At 40.4% G+C, this 21,597-nt stretch overlaps 1 protein-coding gene across 1 annotated transcript in view; it reads right to left on the minus strand.

The window, feature by feature from the left end:
- LOC311489838 (calsyntenin-2-like) overlaps positions 1–21,597 on the minus strand; it is a 133,609-nt gene that overhangs the window by 24,805 nt on the left and 87,207 nt on the right. Inside the window, exons 3-9 of the mRNA XM_084547139.1 lie at positions 15,451–15,646; positions 12,269–12,380; positions 11,981–12,077; positions 7,095–7,244; positions 3,791–3,976; positions 2,742–2,999; positions 1,264–1,385 (exon numbers count right to left, since the gene is read on the minus strand). Coding sequence (XP_084403265.1) covers positions 1,264–1,385; positions 2,742–2,999; positions 3,791–3,976; positions 7,095–7,244; positions 11,981–12,077; positions 12,269–12,380; positions 15,451–15,646 — 1,121 coding nt within the window. The remainder of the gene's footprint in view (positions 1–1,263; positions 1,386–2,741; positions 3,000–3,790; positions 3,977–7,094; positions 7,245–11,980; positions 12,078–12,268; positions 12,381–15,450; positions 15,647–21,597) is intronic.

Below are 21,597 nucleotides of genomic sequence, written 5' to 3' on the forward strand. Positions count from 1 at the left end.
GCCTCAGGAGAAAAAAACAGTGGACTGAGGAAAACACTTTTCGATCTACCTTTGACTGAGAGCAAACAGTTACCTGGTAGGAAGGTACACACGAGAAGAACATACTTTGTTGAACCTGTGATCTGCAACAAACAGCTCTCTTGGCTAAAACATACGGGCCAACATCAGAGACAGTGCCAAGAAAACACACTCTACTGTTTGCATGAACATGAGGAATGACAGCATACCTCTCGGCACTAAAAGTAATAATAAAAAATAATTGTTGATGCAAATTCAAATGCACACCTGCAGATAATAAGCCTAAAACACTGACATCCATGGTGACATGCTAGCAGACATATGAAAAGACCAGATATAAATCTTACAATCTGTTTAGTGAGCAGTAACTCCTGAGAGCTTGGTATAATTATGAGGCATTTTCTAATAATTTCAAAATGAGGTGGATATACAGTATGCTGTATCCCAAGGGTAAACAATTAGATTAGATTTACATCTACCGTCTATTATTACAGCCCTGAGCTGGGAGAGTTCATTGGCTTATCATCAAAATCATTTCGATACGGGGAATTGTATTTTCTCTCTCTACTCAGTGAGAGCCTGAAGAGCTAGAGTGACCAGACACCTTTTAGCTGGATGATTCTCATTCCAGCGTTCGCTTCATTGAGGTGTCCCTGACTAAGACCTTTCTAACTTGCCAGCTGCACGGTCACTAGTCTGACCTGGATTGCAAGACCTTAGAGACAGGAGGTAAAAACAGATGTCACTTTGGGGTCTTCTATAAAATCTACCTATGTACGGCTACTGAAAATCCAAATCTGTGGAGTAATTCCAGACGGAAAAGCGCTTTTTATCATTCAGTAACAGAGAATATCTTTATCGTTTGAGCTACTCAAAGGTTCTCCACAGGGCCGAACACAAACTCACCTCAAATTAGTCCAACATTTCTCCAAAAACATGACAGGTATTAGAAATGTGCTGCCGGATGAGTTATTACCCATAACAAAAAAGACTTTACACCTTTGGTCTGTGCTTCTCTGTATGTGGTGTGCGCACGTGTGTGTGTGTGTGTACGTGAAATAATGGCTCTTATCTCCTGTAGCGGGCAGAAGGAAGTGATAGAGGCCCTCCGGTAATTAGAATGGAAAGCTTCTCCCTTCACTACACAAATAACGATAGCCCTTCACCTGCGATAGAAAATCACCCTGAATCTATGCTCAGCACAGACAAGCTCGCACACGTACTGTACACACATGCATCCCTCACCTGCTCCAGCTTCCAGTGGAACTCAGCAGGTCTGAAAGTGTCGATCTGTGTGAAATCTCTTCTGAGCAGGAATACCAGGCGGCAGTTGTGAACATACAGCGAGTAGTGGTGACGGTTCATCTCTGCAAAGGGGAGATCATGCATATGCATGGTTAAATATAAATACAATACTAAATTATCTGGTGTTTTCATTAACACAATTAGGACTTTCAAGGACGATGAATTTTGCACATGGTCATTATGTTTTCTTATGGAGGCAAATATTTTTCTTTGATATCATTCTCAAATGAGTTCACTGTATAGAACACTGTACAGCGGTCAGCATAACAAAAGGAGTCCAGTGCCCTTTATGTCTATATTTTTAGATTATGAACACAACAAATTTGTTTCATTGTTTCAATGCTCTTTTTTGTGTCTATAGGCAGAATCAAATTTAGTCTGGAATCATTGATGTAATTTCTTTCTTGTATAGGAAAATAAAAACCTAAGACTATTCAGTTTGTAATAATAAAGTAAGCTTTCACAAGTTTGAAAGCACTCCTAATGCATCTAGAGTAGGCAGCTGCATCTCATTTTCCTACATTTCACTTCTTGCTGCCTGAAACTTCATTCTCATTTTTCCAAAATATAATTTACACCTTACTTGGTGGAATTGATATGAGTTTGGCCACATGTTGTCAGTCCATTTTATGGCTTTATTTTGATTGGTTGTAGTGGAGAGAGACATGAAGTGGTGGGGTCGGGCAGAGAGGGCATGACACGGAGCCACCAGGTGAGTTTGCTAATGTGTTAAGAATGCTTTAGTAATTATTCTGGCACATGGTATCAAGATAATAGCGTGAAAATGCTTGTGATTTGGCTCATACATGTAGAGTATCACCAAGCACAACCAGAGGAGTGATGGGATACAATGCATGATTCAGTACATCACATTGTATTGGCCGCTTTATTGGCGGCATAGCTGAGCTGTCCCTCATCTTGAGACGTTTTGGATAATTCGCATTAAGCCAAAACATTGCAAATGAAGAGAAAAGGCTTTAAAGGATTCTGGTGGACTAAAATGAACTACCCTGCAGTTTTGCATTACAAGATCAGACTACACATCTCCTAAGCTAATAAGCCATCTGTGAGACCATTCTAAGAGCGTGCAATGTGCAGATGGCTTGTTTAATTACACAGTTCAGGCAACTCAGTTCAGACAGGCAGTTGCCATTGTAGGCTTCAGTCTCACATTAATTATCTGGCTATTTTGAAAGGAAGTGTTTGATCATGTTATGCATATGGTAAGTCTTGTCACATGGAGGACAAAGTATAAAATGTTGAAGTGTTAAAAGTGTGAAGGAACGAGCAGTTTTACACATATGCATGTAAAACCGCTTATACATATGCTATACATACAATGACAAGTTTCGGTACACGGTTCCAAATCTGTGTAACTTTGCATCTTAACAGTGAGCATGTGTGAAATGATTTCTTACCAGTCTTGTCAGAGTTGCACAGTAAGGTTTCCTTCTCAGCTCTGAGTCCTGGACTCGGCCCATGTTTCATCCACGTTGCCACGGTGAACTGGTCTGTCAGGTTTTGGGGCACCACATGATCTGGAACATTCGCAGCCTGCCGCCCGTCAAATCTGTAAATGAGGTCGCTGTCACGGCCACTGTCAGTCAGCAAAGACGCTGTCCAGTTTGTGGAAGGGCTGGGGGCAGGAAGGAGGTCGGTACTGCCTGATGCTGCACCTGGATGTGCCAATCAGAATATAACGCTGTCAACACAGCTCCTGAGAGAGAGGCAACCTGTAGGAGAAGTGTATCTCCTATATCTACTTATATAGAACTTGCATATTTCCACTGTCAATATGCACAATGTAATCATTTCAAATAAGACTTGTGTGGGCCCCCTTCACTCATATCCCCAAGATTTGGCAGTTTAAAAGCATGCCTAGAGAAGGAAACACTGATTTAAAGACACCATGATCCACAATATGCAGAACATTTGTGCTGTAAATCTCCAGCTTTATGTGATTTACCCCTCATTTTAATTCAGTTCTCCGTCTGGTCAAAAGGATGCGACATAACATTTCAAATGTAGTCTTTTCAGAGAAGTTTAAATACTTTAAACACAAACTAGTCCAATTTCCCTTTCCTCTTTTTGGCATTAATCAGGAAATTTTTAGATCTGACGGTATAACAGTGCCTGACATAAACCATATATGCATGTCTATAAATCAGATACAATAATATCACACATTGTGAGCATGTGGAGTTTTAATTAAAAATAAGGAAAATAACTTCCGGATTAAAGTGAGATGCTGGAAATGAGCTTATTAATATACTGAGAGGATTAAGACGTCAAGAGGTGATTTCCTCTATGAGTTGAAATTATCCTAGTCTGTCACTATTATGAATACCCTTTAGTCTTTCATTGTCCTCTGTTCTTAAACAGTATCTCACTATTTCAAAGACACATCCTCATTTCTCGTTTCAAATTATTCTATTTTCTCCACGCTTCTCTGTCCTCCTTTACCCACCACAGAGTTTCTGCAGAGACTTTTCAGAGTAGGTCTCACGGTCACAGCCCTTCCCGATGTGATTGGTCTGCAGCTCTACCATTGCTCTCACGCCGGACAAGGGGCCGCCACATGTTTCCAAGCGCATCTTGGGAAAAAGCTGCTTGCTCCCAGTCCCTGGCTCATAGTCTATCCGTTTGTTCCAACCTTAAAAGAAAAAGAAAAGCAATTTATAAATCATGTCGGTAGTAGTGAATGTTAAAGGGGCAGATGAGTGCTCCACATCAACATGTCACTTTTCAGCTTTTCATTTAAACTGACTCTCAAGCAATGGTGACACAAACCAAGTAATCAGTTTGAATGTAAGAATTGTGGTTTCAGTGAAGTGTGACAACATAATTGTCTCTCAGCTTTCATAATTGACAGCTGCCTCTCACATTGCATTTCTTTTTCCAAACAAACTAAAACGTTGGACTCTGCTGTATATGTGGCTTCATAACAAGCATTTGGATAGAAGGGATGGCAAGTGACCTCTTTGTGAAATTCTACCCTGTGTCAAGACAAAATGAGATGGGAAAGCTCAGATAAAATAATAAATAATCAAAAAGTTGTCTTGTTTGAAACTGCCCTCCATGTTGCCAGGTGTTATATTTTTATTACTTCTGTGTTATGCTTATACTCGGTGTGTATGAGAATCCCTCAATGGAGGTGTTGAAAGTGATTTACAACCTGAATATGTGTACGGATGTGTGAGTGTGTGGGCGCGTGGGAGGACACCTAGTAGCTCTTGCCAAGCCCACATATTACCGATATCTCCTGAGTCAAATCACGAAGAGAGAAACAGATTGTGATTAGGTAGGCGAGGAGAAGTGAGAGGTGAGGTGGAGCCTCCATTAATGCCACAGAGACATGTTCAAAAGGCAGCTGCAGATGTACAACTGACCTTTATGCAAAGACAATAAATAAGGTTACATGTACAGAGGACAGAGGCTTGAATGCATTAGTGCATCATGTTTTATTCATGCATTCAAGCTTTTGCGGGTTAATGGTTTTACATTAAGCTTCATGTGAGTTAATGGTTTCACAGTATGGCTTTTTTATGAGGCAGATTAGAAAGAATAATGCAACATTGATGAGGTTACTACGAGGACATAACACTGATACCATCTGGATCACAAAAATTATTTATTTTTTCTCTATGAGCAAGACGAAAACATTTCCAGATCCATCTGATATTTTTGCTGTCAGTGGTTTCATGTTCAGTAAATCAGTTTGGTTTGGATAAAAAATAGCAAATGCCCCCTCTATTCTAAAGTAATTTCTTTCATAATGAGCTTTAGATTAAAGCAGATATGTGTCTGATAGTATTACAATTTCTTTCTGTGTCTGCTCTCTTCATTGATGTGGTCACTGATATATCACTCAGAGAAAGTCCCTGAAGTCGAAACAACTAGCATTCACATCGTTTTAAAAAGGGATCTTTTTGCACCAATGGATCTTGTGAGTAATGTCATCCCTATAAAGGCTTGTTCACCTTTAATTTTTTAGATTAACTTATCATTTCTCATCATAGCATAGAGCTACATGATGCCAGTATATTTAAAACAGCTTAAAAACACACAACTGATACTACGATTGCGTCAACATTACGAATTTTAAAAAATGAATGCAACTTTGTGAGCAATTCCCTCGTCTAGTGCTTCTTTCTAACTCCACGTTTTGTACCAATACTTAGCGCAGTACAGCTTAAAATCAGATTGAGTGCCACAGCAGCACTGGGAAACTTCCCCAGGTGAGATTAAATTGTATTTCTACCAACAGGCTGAAGCAATTCTCAGGTTAGAATTAATCATTCAGGCAATTTCCACTGGGAATCAAACAGTTCCAGTTTGATTTACTCCCTTAAATCTTCTTGCTCTCTGGGTGCCCTTTTTTTCAGAGAAAAGCTGATAAAAATGTTGATGCACCCATCTACAGGTTGCTCCTGGTTATTTCTGCACACAGAGCATTAGCGCTTTGCTCACTGTAGGGAGTGCTTCGCAGGCTTCATTTTCAACATGTTTCTCCACGCAGGCTAAAAAGATGCTACTGCACGGTCGCTTGATATGTGGATGTCTAGACCTGCAACCTGAAAGGAGCCTGAGGAGGACTGAGTATAGACTTCTTCAGTCTACACTGCAAAAAATGTATGTCTGTATCCACTGTGAAAAAAAGCAAATTTGGATTCTATGCCATGTGCCAAGCATTTAGAATAATTATATCATAATGTGTCAAAAGCATAGACTGTACAAATATGGACAACTTCTCGCCACTAACACTATGGACTGGAGCCAGAGTCTACGTAGTATGCTCAGAGAGTGGAGCCACTCTCTTCTTTTCTTTTCCACTGAAGAATCTTTTCCTATGGCTGAGGGGTAAAACATTGATGCTGAACTACAATGTCCTCTCTCATCTCTCTTATCCCTGTTTCTGTCACCGCTTTACTACAGTCTGTTATAAAAAATAGTTGAACTTGAATGATACTTGAAAATGATATTCCCTCCACATGTTTTATTTATTTAGAAACTAAGTTTTGCCATTTTATCTTTATCCATTCTAGCTTTATAAGAATATTCAAATTCATGATAGGAATGAATTTAAACAGTATAAAACAGCGCTACGACCTCTACTTTAAAAAAAAACAAACAAACAACAGGCATCAGATAATAAAGCCACACATTAAGATGCGCAGGATATGGACCTGCTGCTCAATTATCTCCATCTAGATCTGTGATTATTTTAGACAGGTATAAGAAAAACCGTCGTCTCTTTCCGTCACTGTGACCGTCTTTCTTTCTTTCTTTCTTTCCTTCCCCACTGAGTTTCCTGTTCTTTCTGCCCCTTTCTTTATCGCTTCCTCCTCCCCGTCTCCTCTTATCTTTCTCTGTCTTCTTCTTTCATTCCTGCGCGAGCTTGACTCTTGAGATGCTGTCAGTGCTGACAGGTGAGGCAGCAAGAGAGACGGGCTGACTCGAATGCCAAGCTGCTGTCATGTTAAAGGAGGAAAACACACACACACACACACACACACACACACACACACACTCTCTCCAGCCCACTTTCCCTCTGGAGGTTTTTGTCAGGTCTTATTTCCTCAAGAGATGTTTATTTTAAAATGAGATAGAATTCCCTTGCATTAAAGGATATTCCCAAAAACTGCTCTGAATTACCCATTTCATACCTACTGTATATCATCATCACTACATCTATTTCTGTCAGTTACTGGAAAGTACATGAGGGCATTACGAAAATATACGGCATGAGCGTCTGCTTCTTTATCTCAAACCTTGCCATCCAGGTTTGCAGACAGGCTTGACTTCAATATGCACCGCCACATCCTCCTTCGCCCTCTTCTGACCACAGTCAAAGGCAGTCACCATAATCTCGTAGCTCTGCTGTTTGTCGTAACTCAGTCGCTCTGTGTTTCGGATGTTACCTGAGGGGAACAAAAATAGACGGAACATAATTAATGATGACTCATAAAGTAAGAACCATTTTCCACTGAGCAATGTGTGACGCTTAATTGGCATACTCAATGAAAAAAAACGAAAAAAAAACACTTGTGCTTATTGAAGACTGTTAATGAAAATTCAAGATCCAGTGACCATGAATTGTATATGACTATGGAGGCCTCTCCTTGAACAGTCCATGTAAAAGGACAGGGATGGATCATCTTCACCTGTCACCAGGGTAACAGTATGAGAACAGTGTGAGACAGAAGAGATGCTACAGACCTGTGGATTTACTCAAACTTGCCATGGCTAAACACCATTATGAACTGAGGTCACTATTTTATGATGGTGCAACCCACTGCCAGCTAAGGTTAAAGTATATTTCATAGCATTTGCATTTAATGCCAGGCTGATAATATGTCTTTGTGGACGAGCTACAGCATGAACACTGTCCTTAAACTTTTGAACGTTGTTTTGAATGTTATATTTGTATTTTTGTTTTCCTTTTTTGCTTGTGTTTATTGCTCATGTTTACTTGTGTTTGCAATTTGTGTTTGCCTCAGACTGAGGGGAGAAAAGTATTTGGAATTAAATTATTTAACATAAAACTTTCTCTCTGCCCTGATGTGTTCTTTGCCTCTCATGTTGTCATCAAAGAACTGAATAAATTTGAGCATATAGATGATAACTGCTACAAGTAAGCTATTACTGCTTCTGATGCCAAGAAGATTACAGAGGAAAATATATAGAATATCTTAAATGCAGGGGGAAAAAAACCCCCGAAGTGCTTGACAGTTTAATGTGTAAACAAAACAGCGCTGTGTGAAACTTGGTTTCAGTGAACTCAACAAATTTACTTATTTTACATTTTTTTCATTTTTTTACTGCTATGACAGAGTGTATCCAGACCTATGAGGACAACTGGAACTATTTTTGCTTGCATCCGGAGGCTTGCCTGTATGAAAGGCTGTCACTCTGCTGTCGGAGAGAAGAGAGGAGGGGAATGGAGAAGGAAATCAGTTCGGGGCACAGAGGCACGGAAAAAAGAGCGCAGCTGAATTGTCAGGGGAAGAAAGGCGAGGAGGTCAGAGTCAGACAGTTTCTACAAAAATCTCCTAGTGACTACTTGATCTGCACCTGGCGGGAACAGTAGGACGACAGGAAATGGAAATAAACCATTTGCAGTTATTCAACAACGGCGAAAACGTACGGTTATATTTAATTTTGACAGGATCTGCTCTCTTCTTGGTTCATTAGCAGGCAGCCTCTGACATAATCTTCTCTATATCTACTGTAAGACATCCACCTGAAGTTTAACCTTCTGATAGTTAAAGTGACACTTCAACAATTTTACACATGGTACAAGGACAGTTTTGTTCAGTTCATTTAAGATCAGTCTGTGGAAACAGTTTCATGATGTCCAGGCTCTGTTGTCATCATTGATTTATACAGACACATCTGTTACATTCAAACCCTTGCCAGCAGAGTTCACACAATACTGGTTCAGCAAATCAGCATCTGGACAATGTATCTGGTGTCTGTGGCAACTTCTCTGCACCGGCAGTGATTACAGTGATTGGTTTATCAGAGCCGAAGAGGGAAGCGACAGTAACAATGGAGACAAAGAGCAACTAGGAGCATATGGTAGGTGGAAAAAACAAGAGCTACCAATGGATCGGAGGTTGTACGAATTGTTAATGTGAAACAGAACCCAGAAGCATCCAAGATAAAATAGAAGGCATTTAGAGGAGGGATTACTATCAAAAAAGGAAGGGTCAAAAGCAGAGACAAACATAGATGGACTGAGAGACTTCAGACTGTGTGGACAGTGTTGATGTAATTACTCACTGCTAAAAAAACAAAGAGGAGACAAAAGAGCCGCACAGTAGCTTTAAATTAAAATGTTTTAAAGCCTGTGTCACAGAATGAAGATGTGGGGTTTAAAAGACGTGAAAATTAAGAAAGCAGTGAGCTCTAATTAAAGACTCTATTGTGTTGCATTACAGGCATTTGGATGAAGCATTTTTGGAGCTTAACCCGTAAGGATATGTTGACTTTTGCTGCACTGACTTTGGCCATTTGCACCCCAGATGACTGACATAGGCCGTCCCATCCTCTTACAAAGAGATGAGAAGCTCAGCCCTCACACAAGTGTCAAACAGGATTACACGGATGCTGAGCCTCAGTTTCACACCCTATACAGTGTATCTATTACTGTCTACAACTAATTATCAACAGGAGATGATTCAACATGTGGCCTGAAGCCTGGCATTCAGACAGCAGCTGTTCAATGTATCTGACAATTAGACTTCAAACACGTATCTACAAAGGACTTCCAGAGTGAGCACACAACAGACGTGACTAGAATTAGTATGTAGTATATATTTGGAACACATGTAGAGAGAATTACCATGGTGAGACCCCTCACCCCAGAGACCAGTGGTTAGAGAAACTGGGAACACAAACCATATTCTCTCCATCTCAATAAGACGACACGAAGATATTATATACGAAAGTGCAGTTAATGAATGTTATCTGGGTCAGCAGTAGTCGCTATAGTCTTAACAAGGTATTCATTAAATTAGCCTGAGCTGCTCCACATTGTCCCACCCTGTGGCAAATATGAGGAGTATATAGAATAAATTACCCACTTGGCACTCTGAATCGCCAGTGGGACTACACAGGCTGCATACTCAGTCGCATATTACAAAAGAATATCAATATCAATATGATCAAATGTGCCTGCGGACAAGAAAGACACTTCTTTGAACTAATTTGAAGCAGGCTGGATGTGAACGTGTGTCGAGCAGTTAAGCAATGTAGTCAAATCACAGCAAAAAGGAAGTTTTGTTCAACCACATCTGAATCCTGGACCGATCTAAGCAGAGACGTTTCAGAATCTAATTAACCTCAAATGTTTCTCAATTAACTGTCTGTTGTAAAATGACGGTTAACTCAGCACAGCCCGATCACTTCTTTATCTTATCTTGCATTTCACTTTTATTAAAGAAGTCTGACCAATAACTTGTGCTGCACTGTTTCGTCCAAACAATATTATTGTGCCTGGGAGGAGATCGAATCAGATGACTACTCTAAAAAAAGGAAACTCAGAGAAGAAGACCAGGAAGTTAAAATGAAAACCTAGTGATACAAAACAATACATATGACCCCAAGAGAGCGGGAGATACAGTAAAGAAAGTGAAGTGTGACCTAACACACACACACATAGCTCTTCATTCTCCCTTCAGTTTGGATTGCGCCGCACTCGGAGCAGCGCAGCGTGGATGTGGAGGAGGCAGTTCAAATCCCAAAGCTGAAATATTATATAGGCAGATGTGCTCAGAATAGCACTTAATCAAAAAATAAAATATACCACTCCATTCAACTGGGGCTGGCGTAAAGCCACAGATGAAAAAAAGAAAAATTGAAAAAAATAATAATAAAGAAACTGTTCGGTGGAGCTGGGATAGGCTCCAGACGCCCCCGCGACCCTTCACAGGACAAGTGGTTACAGAAGATGAATGAAAAAATGAATGAATGAAACTGTTCGGTGGATGTGGTAACTTTGCTGTGGACTGATTAAAAGTTGCTTCATGACATTACTGCAATAAGAAAAATCATCATCACAGTTGTCGACTGGCTTTTTCCTGTTAAAACTGTGTGTCAGTGTCAGTCTCAAACCTCCACCGATTACAAACAAGTAAATCTGACTTGTTTTAAAATCATCCCAGATAGTATTTTTTTTATTCTTTACACACAGTTGGCCTCCATTAAGTGTTGCATTTTCAAAGTTGTTCTCCGGCTCTCTCATGTCTTGTCATGTCTATCTTTAGCAGAGACTTGGTCGTGTTCACACAAAGTTCAACTGGCTGAGATCATAGGAAGAACATGCACAGCTGAGGAACGACTTTCTCCTTTCATCAAGACATTAAACATTCTGTTTGTGTGAGGCAGGAACGGCACAGCTACAGACTATTAAGTGTAGAAATGTACTACGTGTCCCAAGTAAGGCTCCAAATGTTTTTCACACAAATGGTTCACTGAGTGACTGTTCTGCAAATATAACTGAAGCCTATAATTGACTCGACTTGACTAAACTTCAGCTATCACTTGATGGTGATAGCTGAAACCACAAAAACACTGGTTTCACTGGAAAAAGCAAAGATTTTTCTGATTTGTTTTTGGTTACATTCATAAAATGAAACCGTGAGGTCCATTTATTAGATGTTTACATTTGTATTTCTTTTGCTTTAAAAACTTCTCATCCATTTGGTTTCAAGGTTCATCCTCAACCTTGGAAACAGCAGATGAATACAGCCTCACATCAAGGTTCATTCAGCAGCTGTTCCTGTTTTGTTTGCTTTCTGAAAAATGGTTGAAAGCTGGTCTCATTTTATGTCTTAAACTATGGAAAATGTATTTATTTAATAAATTATATTCATTTAGTAGCTTACCTAGAAGGTCTTTTGCTTTAGCTTGAGCTTATTCAGTGAACTTCTCATGGCCCACGATTTTACAATTTTGTGTACGTGTGACAAGAATAATGGCCCTTCAGTATAATTACATTAAATAAAAGTTCCCCATGAATAAAGCCTGCAGGCACACAAAATGTTCCCTCGGTTTGTCGTTCCAGTTTCTCTCTCCCTCTCTCAGACATACACATCACTCCTAATCACATCACTCTCCAGCCAGAATACAACCCACACGCACATACACTCACCATTGCGGTCGATGGCAAATGGCGTCCCTGCAGTGACAATTTCATAGTTGCAGATCTGGCTGTATTGTGGTGAACAGTCCTGGTCCCAGGCTTCCACCTACAAGAAGGAACATCCAGTTCACTCCCAAGTTCTTGTACAGCTAACAGCTATCAGAAATCGACATCAATAATAAAATCACGACATTCACAACCTTTAGAGGAATAAACCACTTCACATCTCACACTGATTTTAGAAAACCAATGATGATGATAAAGACATAACAGAGATGAACTTTAAAAGTTAATTACCTGTAAAATGCTGTCGTAGATCTTCCCTTCTGTTACTGATGCCTTGTACAGCGACTCCCGGAACAAAGGGGAGAACTCGTTGACGTCATCCACCTGGATGTGAACCACCGCCCTGGATGTGAGGGAACACAGTTGGAAAAAAAGGGGAGCAAGGATGCAAAGAAAGTGGATTGGAAATAATTGATGAAGAAAAGGAAACACAGGGTTTCAGGAAAAGGAGAATTAGATGGAGGGAGGGAGGGAGGAGAGAGAGGGAGGAGAGAGAAGCAGGAAGTGATTAGTGAAGACTGAAATTAATTAAGATCTATTTTACTGTCAGCATAAAATACATTGGTTGGTTGAATGACAGATGTGTTTACGATGAAAACAGATTCATTCCTGGAAAAAAAAAAAAAAAACAGAATTAAAAAAAGCTGGTTAAAAGTGTTAAATGCATATGGTTTCTTTGTAAATTATCGTCTAATGTCAACCATATATTTATCCTACAGGCCTGTCTGCTGACACAGGCTCCTGCGCATCAGATCTTGCAAAGTTAGGTCATTTTTAAAGCTTCTGTAACAGACTCTAGGGACATAATTCAATTTAATTGGTGTTTGGTGTACATTCTACACACCGTTATGTTTTTTTTTTTTTTGCCTCTCTGCGTTGGCGGACGCAGTTCCATAAAGGATGTTTATCTCCTGGACATCTCCAGAGACAGTTAGTCACGAAAATGACAACTGACGCGTTTTTTTCCTTGAGTTGCTGGAGCTCTGCGAGTCTTCAGCCTCCTCCAGTTCACATTGCAAGACGTCACTGTGGATGACACAGACTATCTGCTGTCGGCCCTGAGGAGTTCTACGGAGTAGCGAGCCTCCTCAAAGCTCCTTCTCAGCAGCATAAATGCCACAACAATTAAGGCTCACCTGTTGAAAACGTATGAACTTTATGATGTGGAGCAGGCCGGCCAGGTCCTCTGACTACAAAGCCTCTGTGACAGCAACTTATAGATAGGGTGCTGAATCTCCTGGAAGATCGCAAACCCAGTATTCTCTCCACACATCCAATTCTGCAACAGCTGCCTCCTCAGATAAAGGCTGCGTTGGCTAACACTATCACTACTACCTACTCTTGGTGCTCTGGTTAAGTAGGCTGATACATTTTTTCATGGTTGGTCACCACCTCTGTGCTGCTGTGTTTTTCCATGCCTAAGCCTTTTCACCACTGCCTAGAAACATGTGCTATTAAACAGGAATCTGGCTTGGTTTTAAACTCACAAGAGTTTATTTTTTTATTATTATTTAATTTAATTTAATTTAAATTTATTGATCCCGCATGGGAAAGATTTGCCTCTGCATTTAACCCATTGGATCAGTCATAACATTATGACCACCTTCCTAATATTGTGTAGGTCTCCCTTGTGCCTCCAAAACAGTTGTGACTCATCAGAGAATGGACATGGACCTTCTGAGGGTGCCCTGCGGTGTCTGGGTGGGGGCCTTTGGGTGCTATGGGGTGATGGGAGAGGCCTCTGTGGATTAGGCTTGTTTGGGATCTACTGAATTTGGAGGCAGGGCAACACCTTGTGCTGTTTTTCATGTTTTTTTTTAGTTGTCCCTAAACCGTTTTTGGGGTGTGCCTGTGCCAGGCTGCAGCCTGCTGGGGATGGCTCCTGCCATCAACGAGTGTTATTGCTATGGGGAGGGGGTGCCTGGTCTAATCTAGGCGGATGGTACATGTCTAAGTCATCTGCAACATCCACATGAATGCCAGGTCCAAAAGGTTCTATTGTCAGTGGTTTTAATGTTGTGGCTGATTGGTGGAGTGTATAAAACTGTGCCAAGCTAGCTTTTCAGTTTTTCAGAGCAGCAGGGAATTCCAGGGCTGTCAGTATTAGCCATGAGCATCGCCTGAGCTAGCAGGCAGCTGTTCATCTGAGGCATCAACTCCCACAGTTCCTGTGCTGCCATTTATACACCTCTAATTTTTCTCTGTGCTCTTTTGGTCTTCCATCCTTTGTTGTCTGATGCACACACATACACACCCAATCTCGTCTGCTGGGAAAGAATTAACTAGGCATGCTGATAATATTTGTGCACTAAAGTATATAAATGAAGCACTGACGTGGATATATCATGAAGTTTTCTTCACCGGTGACCTTTGCTGACAACAGCTCACAGTGTATCTGAGGAAGCACATCTGGCTAATTAATGACATTAGCTTAATGAGGCCTATTTGGAATGTCATGCCGTGATAATGTCTCTCTCTGGCTCTCTCTCTCTCACACATGCACACACACACACGCACACACATGCGCTCTGTGTGCCATTCATCATCCACTAAAGAAATTCATCACTGATCCCTGAACAGATAAATTTCTCTCTCTTTCTCTCTCTTCTGTCTTTTGGTATCAAGCAGCAGCAGCAGCAGCAGCTTATTTTAGCAGCATCTTGTGTCTGACTGAAGGACCAGAAGATTTGATTTGCTGCTGTCTATGCCAGTCGGCCTGTCTGTCAATCTAATTCACATATCAAGGTTCTCTCACACACACACACACACACACAGACACACATTATATTGATGGACCATTAGGAGGGCATATTCTCAGACACATCTGCAAGTCTCTGGTGTCGCAGCTGTAGCACTGCGGGATGGGAGAAAATGAAAAAATAAAGGAGAGCGAAAACAAAAACAGCTACATCTACTTATCATTTTTGTTATAGCTTTACAATATGAGTGTAAGTTATGAAGGTACTAGATCGAGGATTAACATTCAAATGATGACACATAAATAATTAGTTAGCTCATTTTGTATTTATTTACGTGGCTCTGAATCAGACCCACTGTTTGTCTTTGCTGATTTTTACTCTGTGTTCACATGTTGTCATTACTTTTAAACTTTACATGACTCTTTTTCCTCAATCTTGCATGTGACAGCTTTGATGCATCATTTTTACAGCTGAGTGTTTAGTGGGCCTGGAGAACCCTTCAGAGAGACACAAACAGGCTAGAGGAGTGAAATGTTTTCTGATGTTTTATAAATCATGCAGTTGGTTGATTATTTAAAAAATCTATCTGTAAATTAAGGATTAATGAGAATTATTGCCAGACATAACCCAATTTAAAACCAAAAGTTGTTATTTAGGGAGTGAGAATGTCTGAGAGTTAAATGAAATACAGACACAAACAACAGCTTGACTTACTTGTGCGATTTCTTCCAGTCAGCCCCGTTGGGCCCGGCTCCACAGTCGTATGCCTGGATGATGAAGGTGTACTCTTTCTGGCTCTCACAGTCCACGGGGCTGCTGGCCCTCAGGACTCCTTCTCCTGATGTGCGATTCAGCACCACAGCCTCAAATGGAGCATCCTGACCATAGACCTTAAAGGCACAAATCTCCCCTAAAAAGAAAAATGAAAGGGGGGGGGGTACTTTTATAGTTACACTGATATGGCAAGCCATTAAATTTTTTTTCTGAATTCATTCATTTCTGAACCAAATGCTCTGTTACCTGTTCCCATCTATGTTATCAAACCTCTGTGGATCTCACATGTACTCACTGAAACACATTTTGCACTTGTGATACATTATAATAAGCACACTTATAGCACAGATGTCATTGCTTAAACACAACAACTCAGTTATTCACACTTGCTGCTGATGATCTGATGTGGAGCCGGTGTAAGCAAGTTCAAAGTGCAAAGGCAGCACTGGAGAGAAAAAGGCTGATAGCAGTCAGGAGGAAAAGGGAGTATAAGAGGTTGTTGGCAAGGAGGAAGAGGAGAAGGACAAGGAAGAGACGCAAAAATACTTACAGTATGCAGTATCTAAACTGTCTTACTGAGGTCTCCAGCACAGCTGCAACACAAAGCTTTGCAGACGCATCTCTACCTGCTGTAGCTGTCATTTGAGGGTAGTGTCAAAAATATGCAGAACAATCAGAAATGTTGGCTTCTCTGGTACGCTTTTGTTCTGTTTTTGCTGCTTTCCCCAAAGACTTAAACACAAAGCATGGCTTCAGTTTCTCAAAATTTCGAATACAAACTGGAAAGAGTATAAATGCCTTGTCAAAACTCTGCAGTTCCCTTGCAGAATAAAACACAGCACTCAAAACCATGTACTCTCTTTTTAAAACCTATCTCTTCCACCATAACAGCTAATACAGCTATTATATATGTCAAATAAACACTGATGTGATTGTTTGGGACTCGTCCAGGATACCTATAGACTCCTTTTTTGTAGAGTCTAAAAAGTTCTCGTCTTTTTTCTTTGGGTGAAAATGGGGGCTGTCCAAAGCTTAGGTGCATAATTTACGGTAGATGTTGACTTTTTTTGCCCCAGAAGTCAGTAGGTACAAGCTAATGTTGCTACATGAGATAGGTTTGCATTTTTGTAGAACTTGGCCTGGTGTAGGAAGCCTCTAGGCATTAGTGTGACCATCACCACAGGTGTGCTTGGGAAGCACGAACAAAGACTACTCGAGGTCTAGTTAGTTAGAATTTCAGAGGAAACCAGGTAAGTTCAAAAATTGTTCAGCTGGGAATGTGAACCTCAAATGTCGTGAATCATGTGGTGGTATTCGCTGGTCTGTTCTTCGTTAGGATAGGGGTATTTTGGGTGAGCTGACATGAGGTATTATGCGGGAACATACCCGCTGTGTGAACATCAGCAGTTACAGGTGCTTAAAACCATGAAGATGATTTGTTGTGTGCTTTCTGTGTGTGACCTTTAGTGTTGTGGGGAAGCCAGTCCAATTTTGGTGGGTCACTTTTTGATGTTGCTCGCTGGGTGAAGGCTGTAACTGAGAATGACATTGTGCCACACTAATAGTGATCATTGTGAGTGTGGATTTCCACTTGCAGTAGGTCGCTTGTGTATAAGCTTTGAAGAATTTGTAAATTTTGTAACTTATTTGTGACCCCGTGGCTGTGGTGACAGCAGTTTGCTTTGCTGAGATTACCTGTTTAGAGCTGCAGAGTCTCACCTCTTTTTCTTTATACAATAAAAAAATGTCATATGTCTCCACTTTGCGTTGTGGCCTTTGACCTATGTCATGTGTCCATGTATGTTTTAAGCTTCATGAGGCCATGCAATATTTTCAAATACAAGTGTGTGGAAATAAGTTTCCCTCTTCTCGTTTTGGTGTAGAGTTATTTTTTTCATCCTGAAATAGATTTATAGTACTACACATACAGTATGTGTAACACAAATGCTACATTTTTATACACTATATGTAGCAAAGTTAAGTAAGTCATCTATGTAAGTACAATTACAAAAACCCTACAAAGAAAATCACTGCACACATTACAAAAAAGTACCAAAATAAAATATATATTCATTACTGCAATACAAAGAGTCCAGCTGAACTGACACACGCCTCAAGTGTTTTTCCAGTTGAGTTTGCACTGGTGCATCATGAGTGAGACTGACTGGTAATCAGGGTGTTGCATTTTGAAGTCCCGTGTTTCTAGGTGAACAAAGTGCTAAATTATGCATTTTGTGTTAAGAGGTTTGTACAATTTTAATTTAAAATTACATCTGCTTAGAGACTAACATATTAGAGTTGTGTTGTTGATACACAAGCTACAAGTTTACCAAATTGTGTGCATAGTTGATTTTGTGTGTGTGTGTGTATAAAAGGGGAGAAACTGTAATATGGAGCTAAAGCAGCTATTGTCTGAGCTTCTCTCTTGTCTGCTGTCGTTCGCTTTCCATTTCAAGCCAACCTTTCGACCAGTCAGCATTCAAATGTATCCTACTCTCTGTGTCTCTGTGTCTTAAGCGAGATGTCGTCAACTTTGTGTTTTTTCCTTTTGAGGTAGTGTGTAATGGGGCACATTAGTGTTTTATTCGAACTCGTTGTGTGTACTATACTAAAAATATTGTTTGATTTTGAGCACAGATGCTAAGGTGATTTTAAAATTTTGCAAAGAGTCAGGAGTTTTCCAAATACTGCTTGATAATTTGGTTTTACAAAAAGGGTGAAAAGAGCCGAGAAATGTGTCTTAGCAATTATGAAAATCTGTGAAAACAGATAATGAAGACCTCCTGTTGGTGGGTACCAAGCTCAAAACAGTCAGTCAGGAGCAAAAGAAAGACAAACAACGTAACAGTGTGAAGATTGTCAAAGGGAGAGGAAGTGATTACACTTCAACTGAAAACTGGAAAAGCTGATAATTTGCTAATAATTTTTAGACAATTTTCAGGAGGAAAGTGATCAATCAATAGCAGCGCTAACACTAGTTTTTATCCTAGTGAGTTAGAGAAAAGGACAATGCGAGTTTTAAAGACAAACAAAACAGAAAACTTCAGAGACATGATGGTCTTGAATGTCTGTTCTCAAACCGAGTGAAAATTGTCCTCAGCATGTGGTTTATCAATGAAGACACAAATTGAAGACTCTGGGTTCTTAATATGGAAGCAGTCGGCACAATAACTATCAGACCTGGTCCTCACTTAATTTCAGGTCCACACTGTGCGAACGAACAAGTTATTAAAAACCTCATGGGGAAACATCTCCAATAACTAGATTTTTTCATTCACTTAATTTTCTCTCATGGCACTGCTGAAAACCACTGTACTTTGCTTCATTTGTTTCAGCCTTTTGGCCCCTGTCTTTTTCTCAAACCCCGCACTAGCTGCCAAACAGTTAAGGAGGAATCGGACTGTGGGTAATGAAGTAAAAAGTATACACTGCTGGCATTTTCTCTACAGTACGGCTATCGCTTCAAGTTTCAGCCTGTGTCCCATTCATGGACACGCAGATCTTTTTTAGCCTGAGCTGCTCACGAAAACACTGTGTACAGCTCTTGGGGTGTCATTAAGAGGAAAATAATATCTGATATCTGTCAGACTGTGCCAGCTCAACAAAAGATGAAATCTGCCCTGTCCACAGTGTTCTACAATACTCACTCTGTGTATTGTATTGTGGGTTTCTGTGTGCAGATGCGGCTGTGGCTCTGGAATCATCCGTGGACTTCATCCCCTTCACAAGTGTTCATTTCAGGGATTTGGGAAATCTTCTTGCAGAGGGAACAAAAAGCTGCAGAGCTCTGACCCTGTACTAGCTGATATCTCCCAGAGCATAGAAGGACACAACAAAAACAAAACGCTACCTTGCTGTGGGAATTCTGCTTGCTCAAACCCCAAGGACAAAGACAACATTCCCTCTTACTACGTGCTTCGATATCTTCTTCGCCCATCTTCACATTCCACTCTCATACAGTCTTTCAGTTATTCTCACCGTCTGACCTTCTTTTAACCTGATTCCACTTTCCAAATCTGCTTCTTGGTGAAAGAATGGTGAAAGAATGGTGAACGATGCCACCGAACACAGTGGGCTGCGAGGCCTGATTCCTAGTCAATTTCTATGCACCCCTTTGAGGTGCTTAGAAATGAAAAGATTTCCAATACGGCGGTATGCAGTGTCCCCGTATAGAAAAATAAGAATAAACACAGCAGGTGGTACGGAAGAAGTTTTGATGATTCTGCTTGCAGAAGCACACGTTCATACACACACCAAATAGTGTGATTATATAGTGCTGCAGGCCATATGCATAAAACTATAACTTCTGGCGGGGAGCAGAAAAAGGTGCTACCACTTAACAATTTGGGGGTTGCATGCAAATTCATTTTCCGCTCCATCTGTTGTGGTAAATGCATTTTCCTGGATTACATTTTACACAAGAATATAACAGAGTCATGGAGTGGAGGAAAGATAGAGAGAGGAGTAGAAGAAGAAGCGAGAGAGACAGAGAGAGAGTGAGCGAGAGAGAGAGATGTACAGTATATGTAAATGGTGTAAATGGTAATAAGAGAGATTTCAGGGCAATTTCTACTGTGTCAGCAAATGAATACTTTCCCCACATCCCTACACACATTCCTTCCTGCCACTTACTTCGCTCCTCACCAGAGGGAACACCCTGCTGCGGTGCAGGGATGAAATTAACTCTAATCTTTTGGCCTATACGTCAGGAGGGAATGGGGTCGCTTTTCAAAGTAAATATCAAAATGGATAGATTTTCGCTTTAGGGAACTGGCCTGTTGCCATGGCAGAGTGAAGCGGAAGAGTCAGCGAAAAATGGCTCGATAATAACAATCATCTAAAATAGATGGCACTCACCAGAAAGCTTGAGCGGCATAAACTGCATTGACTGAAAATGCCAAGCTGTCAGGGAACGTGTATTTCACGCGGTGTTAAATTGCCAATATAATGAAAAAGGACAAGATGGCTGCAATTAATGGGAAAATGATTTTCACCACAGCCACGGGGAGCGAAAACAAATTTGTGTATTCCTCCTGTAAGTAACAGAACTTGACAGGGCATTTAATTTCTTGCAAGTTTTATTTCAATTTGTTGGATTCAACAGATGCTTACACTACACACTCGTTTTTAATCTCTATAGGTGCTGCATAGAGTTTAAAATAAGGATTTAATTCCAAGTCCAAATAGCTGAATAAGTTTGGCGACCTCTGGAAGTTGCTTGGGATCGTACCAGATCATCATTTGACATTTCAACTGTCAACATTTGTGATTTGACATGATGGACGTCATAAATAAATGTATGCAACTTTAAACATACAGTAAGTCTACATGTATTTTAGGGATCATTATCAGAGTATCTGAGTTTTAAATAAAAACAATGTACTGACATATTTGTCTCTCTTTACTTAATAAAGTTTGAAAAGTTTGCAAATGAAAGACTAAAATGTCTTTCTTTTTAGCGCTGAGGATGTTATAGAATAGGATATTTTTACAGTGACAGACCTGAATAGAGAGCTATGGTACTTGTATTGTGCAGGATAGCAACCATAAGGTAGTCCAGTGGAGACAGCTCGCAGTTGCAGCTGCAATAGTTTAGCAAGAAGATGCGGCTGCAGGGGACCATCCAAAAACTATGCTGAGAGCAAAGCTAGACTGGTGATATCTCTGTTCAAGTTTCCCCAATGCCAACAAAAAATAAAAATAAAAAAAATAAAAAATCATTCTGCTGCAGAGAATTCCTAAGAATTTCATCTGTATTTGTTGGATGTTGGCCAGCCCAGAGGGAACACGTGTGTGTGCACTTTACAGTTTGTGAACATTTTAATCCTCAGTTTCAAACATTCTTGATGTAGTGTTATTCATTTTTTTATTTTTTTTCCTGTGTTTTAGTCAAACCGCAAGGTAACGGTATTTCAGGTGGCTGTACTTTTTGTACACAGTCGGCAGGCACATGCTTGACAGCAAAGGCTTTGTGATTTTTGTGGTCAGTTTTCCCTTCTGTTTCCAACTAATAGCATTAACAAAGGCTCTGTTCTATTAAATCGCGGCTGTACACCAATGCGTCATTAAACTATTCCTTCTATCAAT

The sequence above is a fragment of the Chelon labrosus genome, assembly GCF_963514085.1.
Source record: "Chelon labrosus genome assembly, chromosome: 6".
NCBI lineage: Eukaryota > Metazoa > Chordata > Actinopteri > Mugiliformes > Mugilidae > Chelon > Chelon labrosus.